General features: G+C 35.5%; 2 protein-coding genes across 2 annotated transcripts in view; one reads left to right on the plus strand and one right to left on the minus strand.

Moving 5' to 3' along the window:
* Positions 1–6780, minus strand: part of abhd12 (abhydrolase domain containing 12, lysophospholipase) — a 161641-nt gene extending 154861 nt beyond the window's left edge. The window contains exon 1 of the mRNA XM_069931906.1: positions 6226–6780. Within this exon, the coding sequence (XP_069788007.1) occupies positions 6226–6401 (176 nt within the window). The 5' untranslated portion in view covers positions 6402–6780. The remainder of the gene's footprint in view (positions 1–6225) is intronic.
* gins1 (GINS complex subunit 1 (Psf1 homolog)) overlaps positions 6012–12701 on the plus strand; it is a 58976-nt gene continuing 52286 nt past the window's right edge. Inside the window, exons 1-3 of the mRNA XM_069931908.1 lie at positions 6012–6230; positions 6348–6926; positions 8898–8963. The gene's annotated coding sequence lies outside the window, so the exon portion shown is untranslated. The remainder of the gene's footprint in view (positions 6231–6347; positions 6927–8897; positions 8964–12701) is intronic.

Here is a 12701-nt window from a genome sequence, read left to right on the forward strand (position 1 = left end):
TAATCTAATTCATGCAGTTCAAGGAAATAAAATGCCAACAGTGGCTGTTGCTTTAGATGTAGAAAAAGCTTTTGACAGGGTAGAATGGAATTATTTATTCAAAGTATTTTTTCTACCAGAAAAATATATTAATTGGATTAAAGCATTATATAATGGACCATTGGCGAAGGTGACAGTAAATGGATATGTATTTAACCAATTTAAATTAAGTAGGTCAATTCGACAGGGATGTCCATTATCCCCCTCATTGTTCACTTTAACAACAGAACCAATGGCAGAACTGATAAGAACAGAAAATAAAATAAAAGGAATAAAAATAAAAGAGTATAAAATCAGATTATTTGCAGATGACATCATAGTATACTTAACTGAACCAGAAATATCAATAAAAGAATTACATAAGAAATTGAAGAAGTATGGAGAAAATTCGGGCTACAAAATCAATGCAAATAAAAGTGAAGTGATGCTAATGAGTAATGAGGATTATACAGAATTTTAAAAAGCACCATTTAAATGGCAAACACAAGCAATCTGACACCTAGGTATTAGGTTAGATAATAACTTAAGCCACCTTTACAAACTAAATTATCAGCCAAAGAAATTTCAGGAAGACATAGAACATTGGAAAGAATTACCGCTAACGTTGAGAGGGAGGGTAAATTGCATTAAAATGAATGTCTTCCCAAGGATACAATACTTATTTCAATCGTTGCCAATTCCCTTAACAGAGAAATTCTTTAATGAACTAAAGAAAATAATAAGGAAATTCTTGTGGAAAGGGGGGAAACCAAGGATAGCATTAGATAAATTAACAGAGAGGTACAACCAAGGTGGTTTGCAGTTACCAAACTTTAAAAATTATTATAGAGCTGCACAATTAAGGTATTTATCAGATTTTTACCGGACAAGGGCAAAACCAGATTGGACTAAGATAGAACTAGATAAAATAGGGGAGAAGGTACTGGAACATATACTTTATAACTGGGATGAAAAGCTGGTGCAATATAAGAGCTCACCAGTATTGCATCATTTACTTAAAATATGGAAGAAGATCCACTTAGAAAGGAAAAAAACAAATAACCAAATACCAAAATTGTTATTGACACAAAGCCCACTAATCCCTTTTACAATAGATAACCTTTCCTTTAGAGAATGGGAGAGAAAAAGAATCAAAAGAATAGAAAATTGTTTTTTGGGAAATAATTTATTAACATTTGAACAGTTGAAGTACAAATATGGAATAACTCATGGTACAATGTTTGCATATCATCAACTGAAAGGTTATTTAAAGGATAAATTAGGAAACAGACAGATTACCAGAAGGAAGCAGCTTTGAATATGTGATTACAGACACAATGATAATTAAAAGATTTATATCGAACATGTACATCAAGCTGCAAGATAAGGAAAATGATGAAATAAGCTATAAACCTAAACAAAAGTGGGAAAAGGATCTAAACATAAAGTAATATAAGAAGTAAGGAATTAGGCCTCAAATTGGATAAAGCGCAAAAAAGATCTATTACGATAACCTTAGCAGTAGAAAAAAAAATGTATAATGTCATCTTTGAAAATGGAAGAGAGTCTGAGAATACATGGAAATGAATCAATGTATTCCATTGGAAAAAATAACATATAATTTAAAATATAAAGTCACATTATTTGAACAAATTTGGGAACCATACATGGAACATAACAGAGAGGGCTTGCCTTGGACCTCCACCCCTTAAAATGATAAGAAGACAAAACGACTTGATCCAGTGTGTAAAAGTAGATGACATTTTTCTTGTTTATTTTTCATTGTGTGGTTTTGCATTGTTTAATGGTTTTATTGTATTTGTTGAGTATTTATTGGTTTTGGAGGGGGGTGGGAAGGGGGGAGGAGGGTAGGGGGTAAAAAAAAGGGGAGAAAATGCCACTGTGTATAATTAATGAGAAACGTTTGTATATATTTTGGTTGATATGGTTCACAGTGTGAAAAATAAAAAATAATTTAAAAAAAACTTTGTCTACTGTAAAGACAGAGTCACCACTTTGTCAAGCACCCCTCACAGAAATGAGGCCCCAGCGAGATCTGGTTTACAAGACCAGTGCTCCAACCAATGAGCTATCGGAGCACTGAAGAAGATATAATACATTTATAAAGACGACACAAGAAATACAATTATAATAAAATAAACAGACTGGATTTTTTTCACTTGGAAAAGCAAAAGAGAATGTACTCAATTTGAAGAATTACACACACCTACGATACCTCCACATAAAGGAGAACTAGGAGACCAAGGCGGGATACAACACCCACCTACTATACCTCCACATAAAGGAGAACTAGGAGCCCAAGGTGGGATACAACACCCACCTACGATACCTCCACATAAAGGAAAACTAGGAGCCCAAGGTGGGATACAACATATTTGATACAAATCAAAAAAATTGCTTTGATGACAAGCAATATTTTATTAATGCAGCATGAGCATTGTCAGGATTCAAACAAATATTTTCCAAAAAGTTAATGAATTTGGAAGACCATGAAGAAACACAAAGAAAAGTTGAAGGTGGGTTGACAGTTTGTAAAAATAAAGAGTCACAAGATTTCATTTTTAAAATAATGAAACAATACTTAAGATAAATTCATTATTACGACAAGAGTGACACAAATAAATCACATAGGGAATGCGCATTTTTACCCTAACTCTCTGCCATAGGAAACATTGGAGATGAATATTAGAGTAATGGAAAGCTGCTAAGTTAAGCAAATGAAGAAAGTTGGGAGGCTTGGGTGGAGCATGAAACTTGCCCTGACCTGGTTGGCCTTAATTTGTGCTATATATTTAATGTAATTTTACATAATATCATTTAATTTTACCATTTTCTGTCCGACAGGATAATAAAATAGAAAACCCATATGGGTGCAGTAGTGGATGTAGTCCAAGTGAAAGGCAAACAGCTGGGAAAAAGAACTTTTAGTTTCTAGCTGTCTCTTCTGAACTTCACCTCTGAAGTTTTTGTTGATAAGAAAAAAAAGGTTCACCCCCCCCACATGCCAGATTAGATGCATTTCATCTGCATACTTTCTCAGACACACAGGTCAAGCCATGTTAAATCAATGTAGACCACCAAAGTAGAACACTGCCATTCACTTTCAGTTACCATGCTTCTGCTCCAGTCTGTTAATCGTGTTATTTTACTTAAAATTATTTAATTTAGCTCAATTAAAATGATTAATTAATGTCACTAATTAATAAAGACTGGATGAAACCCAGCTTTCATCTTTCGGTAAAGGTCTGCAATAGAAAACACCAACATTATTTTGCAAAATAGGAATATCAGAAATTATCTTATGAACACTTTCAACTATTCAATGCCCATTTTTAATATTTATTAATCTTAAAGAAAGACACAATGACACCAACAAATTAAAGATAAAACAAGTAATAATGCAGGCCTCCCATGCAATTCAGCAAAATCTTTAAAAATAAAAGCAAATTAGAGATGACTAAATTGCATGTGATATTATTAAACAGCTATTAAGAGTAACATTGAGTAAGTTGCAAGCATGTAGAATAATATACAATATATTGGATCGGCAAAAAAACAAACCATCCAACTCTTAGCATTGAGGTAATCCAATGGCATAAGAATTATAGCTTCCTAAAGCTATTTTAAGTTGCATTAAGGCAGTGCAGCAATGTAATAACACCAAGCTTGACAAGGAATGCTGCTCTTAGAATGCATTCTGTATTATAGCTACAACTTTAAGCCTCCCTACACCCACTCTAAATCATCATGTAACTTTAAAAATGAGTTTTATTTCAGAAAACATTACCTATACTTTAGGATTTGATGCAGACAGTAATTAAAAGAATAACAATGGATTCTTCTCCAAAGTTGCAATCCATTGATTTTCTCCTTGTACATCTCTAACTTTTGTAGATTAATTCCTACATTTAGATGACTATTTTGCTGTTACCAGGACAGTAGAAAGTGAACTGGATGGGTGAATGAACTGTGTGAGGAATTTTCATACTCTTTGGCTTGGCTTCGCGGACGAAGATTTATGGAGGGGTAATGTCCACGTCAGCTGCAGGCTCGTTTGTGGCTGACAAGTCCGATGTGGGACAGGCAGACACGGTTGCAGCAGTTACAAGGGAAAATTGGTTGGTTGGGGTTGGGTGTTGGGTTTTTCCTCCTTTGTCTTTTGTCAGTGAGGTGGGCTCTGCGGTCTTCTTCAAAGGAGGTTGCTGCCCGCCGAACTGTGAGGTGCCAAGATGCACGGTTTGAGGCGATATCAGCCCACTGGCGGTGGTCAATGTGGCAGGCACCAAGAGATTTCTTTAGGCAGTCCTTGTACCTCTTCTTTGGTGCACCTCTGTCTCTGTGGCCAGTGGAGTGCTCGTCATATAACACGATCTTGGGAAGGCGATGGTCCTCCATTCTGGAGACGTGACCTACCCAGCACAGTTTGATCTTCAGCAGCGTGGATTTTATGCTACTAATTTGTCCTTAAATGTCTTTACTGATTTAATTTGTTCAGTTTTTATATATATATATATGGCGAGCTCTCCACTGGCCACCGTGACAGAGGTGCACCAAAGAAAAGGTACAAGGACTGCCTAAAGAAATCTCTTGGTGCCTGCCACATTGACCACCGCCAGTGGGCTGATAACGCCTCAAACCGTGCATCTTGGCGCCTCACAGTTTGGCGGGCAGCAACCTCCTTTGAAGAAGACTGCAGAGCCCACCTCACTGACAAAAGGCAAAGGAGGAAAAACCCAACACCCAACCCCAACCAACCAATTTTCCCCTGCAACCGTGTCTGCCTGTCCCGCATCGGACTTATCAGCCACAAACGAGCCTGCAGCTGACGTGGACTTTTTACCCCCTCCATAAATCTTCGTCCGCGAAGCCAAGCCAAAGATATAGCAAGAGAATTTAGTTTAAAAATGCATCAAACATTCCACCTCGTTCTTCCAGGACAAGTCTTCAATTTACATTTTTAACTGCACAATAATTATTTCTTTTAGAGGTTACCAAGAAAACTTGCAAATCATGGGGTCTCATGCAGTTGTTTTACCCTGATTGCAATTTTCTTTCAAGACCTCCAAAATAAAAAAAATGAACTAAACATGAGCCTTCCTGATACAGAGGAAAATTTGCTGTGTACTAGTTGCTACAATGTTTGATTTACTTGGATAAAACAAAGAGAAAGAGTAGAGGGCGATGAGGGTGATAGAGCCTCAGGGGGTGACTCTAAAGGTAAGGGAAGGTTGCCGCAGAGAGATGGATCTCGGGGATGGAGATGGTCTGAAAGAACAAATAAAAAGTGATGAGGGAAAAGGAAGCAGGAACAGGGGTAAGTCTAAGAGGGGATAGAATCAGGCACAGAGCAAAACATGGGAGGGGAAGGGTGGGGAGGAGAGGAACCAGTTCCAGAAGGGAATGCAAGGAACAGATGTAGGGGTGGTCATAAGAGAGTGAGATGGTCTAGGAGAGGAGGTTAATCCCAAAGAAAACACCAGAGAGGGACTATAAATATTAACACACACCACTCCAAGAGATTGCAGAATGACAGTATCATAGAGAAGTGTTGTTGATTTTGAAATGACACACAGAAATCGAAATGATGAAATGAGAAAAATAATAGTTCAGTTGTGCCCTTCTCTCTACCATCACATTGAAACTTTTACCAGTTTACTTCGTGTGAGCTAAACTAAAAGTGATGACAAAAATGCTAAAATATCTTTCAAAACATAGATAATTAAAACTATTTTCTAACTGTTAACCAGCGATGGATACAAGAATGTCATTACAGTAAACAGGAGTCAAACTTGCACAGTAGCCTTTATACAAATGAATATTTAGTTCTCCTTGGGTGGTTAAGTTCCTGTGAAATGCACTCATTTTTTCATACACTATTGGATTATTTCCACAATTTGAAGACGTATTCAATCAACTTCCTTGGCTGAAACAAAACATTCATTTTCAAATGACCTCTTCCGTCTTTGAGAAAAGCTGACTCAACGCCGAATGATACATACAGTCAAGTCACTTCAGTGACTAAAAATGTTACATTTGAGATTTGCTACATGAACAACTCGAGAGAAGGGAGGGATTTAGAGACAGTAAATTAACCCTCTATTGTTTTGTTGGTTTTAACGGGGCAGGTTTTGAGTTACTTTGTTGAACCTTTGATAGTAGATCCGTGCGTGGATGGAGCGATCTTACCTCCGGTAACCAATTCTCATTCCCGTCTTCTCATCCGTGTTAAAATCGTTGTCCTTTTTGCTGGTTGTTGTCTTGTGGCTGTGTTTCAATTTCGGAGCTGATTGCAGTGAATCTTTCTGCAGGGTCGTGACGGTCGTGTCATGTTCTACTGTCAGGGAATCAGCCCTCCTTCGCATTACTAGGAAAATAAAACGCCAGGAGTCCACCTTCTTACTAAGGAGAGGCGAGGAAAAGTAGTGGAACTGAATGCAAAATGCCCGGGAGCTGGTATGAAGCGGCGACTGAGAAGAGCCGACGATAAACCGTTCTAATGCAGATCCTATGGACTTCAGTCGCCTAATGTTCGGTGTTTTAGAAAGCACCCAGTTTGATACATTGTTTGCAGCAACTCCCACCTCTTCGAATCAGCTGATCAACCACAACCTTTTACCCGCTTGCAGCGCGCAGGCCTCCCACGTTTTAAGAAGCAACCCGGAATTAGGTCACCAAGTCGTTGATCTTGCATTATTAAACGTTTAAGAAAACTTCATCCATCCTCTTGAGGAATGTACATCATTTTTTTTGTTTGTTTGTTTGCAGCAAGTCGCAAGTTGGTTTTCTCGTTGAGAATGTAGCACGTGTTCGATTTAAAAAAAAATGACTCCTGCTTCTATTTCCGAGGAGAATCGGAAAGTTTTTAAAAATAAAAATAGGAAATCAAGGTAATTAACAAGAGACAAAGACCAGCTTTTTTGATACATGGGGGAGGGGACAAAGAAGAGGGGATCGAGAGGGAGGAAAGTTGCACTATCTGACGTTAACGAAAACAAATTCAGTAATAACTTTTGAGAGGATTGAAATAGAAAACAACAATGTGGGAAAAATATGTATCAGTATATTATTTGCTGAATCACGATTTCATTAAACGGATAGATTGAATAACAATAATTGTTAGTAACTGATTGTAGTCACTTGATGGTTTTATTGATTATTAAGAAATTAGCAGATGTAACTTCTTCGAGCTTGCTCCAGAATTCAATAAAATTATGGCTGATTGATCAAGGACTCAGCTCCACTTGCGCGTGTGATCCATATAACCTTTATGCTCTTGTTCTTCAAGAATCTACCTACTGTGTCTTAAACACATTTAATAGGGTAGCCTCTTCTGCTTCCTTGGGCAGAGGATTCCAAATTCACTGCTATTCTTTGGGAGAAGCAAACCCTCCTTAACTCTCAAATTTACTTTCCTGAATCTTTGAGGCGATGTCCCCCTTTGCCAGTGAAAACCATCTTCCTGCTTCTTTCCTTTATTTTTTTCATAATTTTATATGTTCCTATGAGGTCACCCGTCAAACTCGAATCAGTCAAGTCCCAGGCTACTCCATTTCCGAGTAAAGTTAATTTGTGGCTTGATCTCAAAACAACCTCTCTTTCTCAAGACCAAGGAACTGGTTATAGACTTCCTGAAGAGGGATGGAGCTCACTCCCTTTACATCAACAGTGCTGAGGTGGAGATAGTAGGTAGTTTCAAGTTCCTTGGGTCTCTTGTAGGTTGTTCTGGACCTTCCATTTTGATGCAATGGGCAAGAAAGTACATCTATACTTCCTCAGAAACCTGAGAACATGTGGCATGTTATCTGCATCCATTAACAACTTCCAACAGGTACACCACTGAATGCATCCTATCAGGGAGCATCACTACTTGGTATGGGAACTGCACAAGAAAATGTCGTTCGGGCCATCACACGTACCCCTCCCCTCCTTGGAAAACCAAGCAACATGTTAAAAAAAGTCATCCTATACCCACTCTTCACTGTCAGGAATTAGATTTACAAGTATGAGATTACATACCACCAAATTTAAGGACAGTTTCTTTCCTGTCAGAATGAGACTTCAAAATTAATGCCAAAATAGTAAATTTACGTTACCTTTGTAACTGTACCAACTGATCTGTCTGTAAGTCTGCATTGTGACTAACTTGTATTATGTATGAGATGTCTCACTACTGTTTGCAAAACCTTGTATATCACTGCATCTTAATACATGTGACAAAAAACTTGAATTCATACGCTAACCCCCTTTTCTTCCCCCGCCCCATCTCCCAGCCTTGTGAACTTCCTCTGCACAGACTTCAAAGCCAGTCTATCTCTAAGTGAGGAGACCAGAACTGCCCTCAGGACTCCAGTATAGCCTAACCAGGACATCCCATTTGCCTTCTTGACTACCTGTTACACAGACAAACTATTTATGATTCATGCATAAGCACTCCCAGGTCTCTCTGCACAACAGCATGCAGAATTTTTTCACCATTTAAATAATAGTCCAATTCACTATTTTCCTTCCAACACTGTACTCCATCTGCCAGACCCTTGCCTACTAACTTAAGTATATCTCTCTGCAGATTCTTTGTGTCATTGACATATTTTGCTTTTCCATTTAATTTGGTGTCAACAGCAAACTTAGATATTGGTCCCCTTCCAAGTCATTTCTATGTATTATAAAGTGATGGATCCAGCATCAACCCCTGTGGCTAATCACTAATCACAGAGAAACACCCATTTATCCCAAGTCTCCACCTTCTTTTGGTTAACCATCCTCTATCCATGCTAATACCTTACCCCCAATTCCCCGCATCCTTACCTGATGTAGTTTAAAAGTATGAAATATTTTACAAGATATATTTTCAATTGCAGACATTCAAAATATGAACCTCCAGATTCAAGGACAGCTGCTTTCTCGAATGTTATTAAGACTCTTAGGTGGGTTTCTAATTGGTAAAAGATTATACCCTTGCACTGTTTTAACTTATTTTTTCCTCTATACTCTGCACTCTTTGACTTATTATGAAACTGCAACCTTTGCACATTTGTTTTATTATTGTACAACATGCTGTACTTCATTATGGATTAACTTTCCTGACGAGCACACAAAGCTTTTTACTGTATCTCAGAGCACATGAGAATGCAAAAAAAAAATGTAGGAGGTTGAAAGTATACAACTAGATTGTGCACAGAAAAGTCTATTAAAAGTGAAAGATCAGACCATCTGTTTAAGGTTCTTTTCTTTTTCAATATTTTTATTAACATTGAAATTTCACATCCAAAAATAGAGTACATATAGATATAGGTTAAAATTCAGAAAGATACATTACACTTAAATCATATTTCATCCATTTTAATCAAATAATTATTTTGTTTTGATATTTTATTATATAAAAAGGAAAATCTAAACCCACTATCAAGAATCTTTGGCCAAAAGAGAAAAGGAAGACAGAATTCTTATCAGTGATAAATTACCTCATTAGTTAACACTTCTTCCTTCATAACAAATTAAAGATTATAAAAGTAATTCAAAAAGGGTCCCCACAGTGTTTGAAAATTTATTGTAACAATTACTAAAAACCATAAAAGAGAAAATTACTAAATACCAGACAAGCAATTTTAATGAAATGGAAGAAAGACTCTCCACCCACTCATGCCCAGTGGGTACCTGATGTTATGTCCTGTTTAAGCTTGGAGAAAATTAGATATAACGTTAAAGATATAAAGTTTCACTTTGACAAGATGTGGGGCCCATTCATAGATTCCTTTCATAATTGGAAGATTTAAGAAGTTTGCATGCTCCAGAGACTCTCTGTCTCATGTCTGAAGGTCGCTATTCGGTACAATTCTTTACAATTTTACTAACTTGTTTAGAGGGAGGGGTTAGATAAGTCAGATGATTTTTGGGTTTTTTAGGTTAATTAGTTAAACGTGGGTTTAAATATGGTTTATCATGGATCATATGATTAATTAAGATAGAATTTACCCTTTGTTTATATAAAGGGATTATTTAATTTTGTCTTTTCTATTTTCTATCCAGAACTTTACTGGCATATATTTGAAAAAGGAATAAACTGTTAAATACCATATTTATAGAATTTTATGTCTTAAAGCAACATATCAAATGAACAGTTATGGATAGGTTTTGATTTGCATTATATGTTTAATATGTATATGATATGACCTGTGTTTGTTATTATTATCACTTTGTATATAACCATTTATATATAAAACTCAATAAAGATATTTTAAAAAGAAAGAAAAGAACATTTGAATTCAAATTGGAAATTGAGCATCTAATCTTCTCTAAATTTAAACGCGACATGACATCATGTAGTCAGTGAGCACGATTAGGTGGGGTAACATCCCTCCATTAGAGCAATAAGAGAAATAAAAGCTAATACATACAGTTCAGATGTCGTTAAAGTTGTGTCACTCTCTCCAACAATGTCAAATAAAACATTAGAGGATTTGGTTTAAAATTAACTTTAAAAGGTGTAGAGAAAGTTTGAAATACTTTGTTCTAATATTTCTCAAAACTCTGGCATGTCCAGAACATGTTAATTAATGAAGCATCTCCATTGTGTATTTGTTACAAGGAGATACATCCACATAAAAACAAGATAGTTTGACTTTGGACATATGAGAACTATGGAGAGAGTGACAGGCATACAAAGAAGAGGTATTAACCAATTTGAAAATTACATTCCAAGTTTATTCAGGTCCTGTTCCCAGGCTTTTTAATTTTATCTGAGAAAGCCTCTCTTATTCCCAATAACATATAAATGTCATATATTGAACCATTACAAAAAGGTTGTAAATTTAAAAATTACATCAATTAAATTCTTATCACTCCTCTTAGGAAATGTATGTAATTGAGATTGTAAAAAATCTCTAATCTGTAGATAATGGAAAAAAAAAGAGTATTTGGTAGACAGTATTTAACTGAAAGTTGTTCAAAGGAGCCGAAACTCCCCTCGACAAATAAAGCTTTAAAACATTTAATGCCCAATCTATACCATTCTTTAAAAGTTACATCGGTCATGGAAGGTTTAAAGAAATAATTAGAAAAAATAGAACAGAAAGATAAAATCTCATTAAACCAAAATGTTTTCTAAACTGTATCCATATCCTCAAAGTATGTTTAACCACCGGATTATTAGTTAATTTATTTAAAGATATAGGAAGTGAGGATCCAAGAAAAGAGATCAGAGAAAATTTTGTAACAGAATTAAATTCGAGAAAGATCCATATTGGATAGTCTTCACAATTATGATATAACCAAAACGCAAGGTTTTGTATATTGACTGCCCAATAATAAAACCTATAGTTTGGTAAGGCTAAACCTCCATTCTTTTCAAGTTTTTGTAAATGGACTTTATTTAGGCGAGGAGGTTTATTCTTCCATATATAAGATACGATTGAGTCAAGGGAATTAAAAAATATTTAGGAATAAAAACAAGCAAAGCCTGCAAAAGGTATAAAAATTTAGTTAATATATTCATTTTAATAGAGTTGATTCAACCAACCAATGATAAAGAAAGGGGCAGCCAATTTGATTAAGGTGAGAACATTTTCTCTGAATAGGTTTTTATGGTTTTTAGTAATTGTTACATCTAAATTGATTTCTTACAATTTTATCAGTGCCAAATTATTCAAAGGAAAAAGCTCACTCTTATGAAGATTTATCTTATAACCTGAAAATTGACTGAAATGAGAAATTAAAGAACGCATAGATGACAATAAAGTCTGAAGATTAGAAATATAAAGCAATAAATCATCAGTATACAGCAAAACTTTGTGGGCTGCACCCTTCCTAAAAATGCCAGTAATATCATTACATTCTCGAAAAGCAATAGCTGAGGGTTCTAAAGCCAGGTAAAAAAGCAGTGGACGTAAAGGGCATCTTTGGTTCCACGTTGAAGTGTAAATTGTTTTGAAATCTTAAAATTAGTAAGAACACAGGCAGAAGGGGATATAGTAAATATAATCCATTGAATTAAGCCAGACCCAAAATTAACTTTTTCTAAAGTCTTAAATAATTCCATTCTACCCGATCAAAAGCCTTCTCTGCATCCAGAGGTATCACACATTCTGAAATCTCCTTAGAAGGAGAGTATATATTATTTAATAAATGCTGTATATTGAAATGGGAGTATCAATTTTTAATAAATCCAGTTTGATCATCAGATATAATAAGTGGCAAAATATTTTCAAGTCTATGAGCCAAAACTTTGGATAGAATTTTAGTGTCAACATTGAGTAATTAAATTGGCCTATATGAAGAGTATTTGGCTTGATTTTTGTTCTATTTAAGAATTAGCAAAATAGAAGTCTCAAAAAGACTACGGCAACTTGTCAAATTTAAAAGAATCAGAAAGAACAGAACATAATAAGATATAATTAATGAGGAAAAAGCCTTATAAAATTCTCCAGGAAATCCATTAGGACCTGGTGTCTTCCCAGAGCATAGTGAATGTACAGCCTCAACAATTTCTTCATGGGAAATAGGTTAATTCAATTGCTATCATTTAGCAGCAGATAATACAACTTAGCTAAAAAATTATTCATTACAATATTATCCTTAGGAGAATCGGAACTGTACAGTTTAGAATAAAATTCTTTAAACGTATCATATATTTCTAAATGATCAATTGTCATATCACCATTAGTTTT

This window comes from Narcine bancroftii, chromosome 4 (assembly GCF_036971445.1).
Source record: "Narcine bancroftii isolate sNarBan1 chromosome 4, sNarBan1.hap1, whole genome shotgun sequence".
Classification (NCBI taxonomy): domain Eukaryota; kingdom Metazoa; phylum Chordata; class Chondrichthyes; order Torpediniformes; family Narcinidae; genus Narcine; species Narcine bancroftii.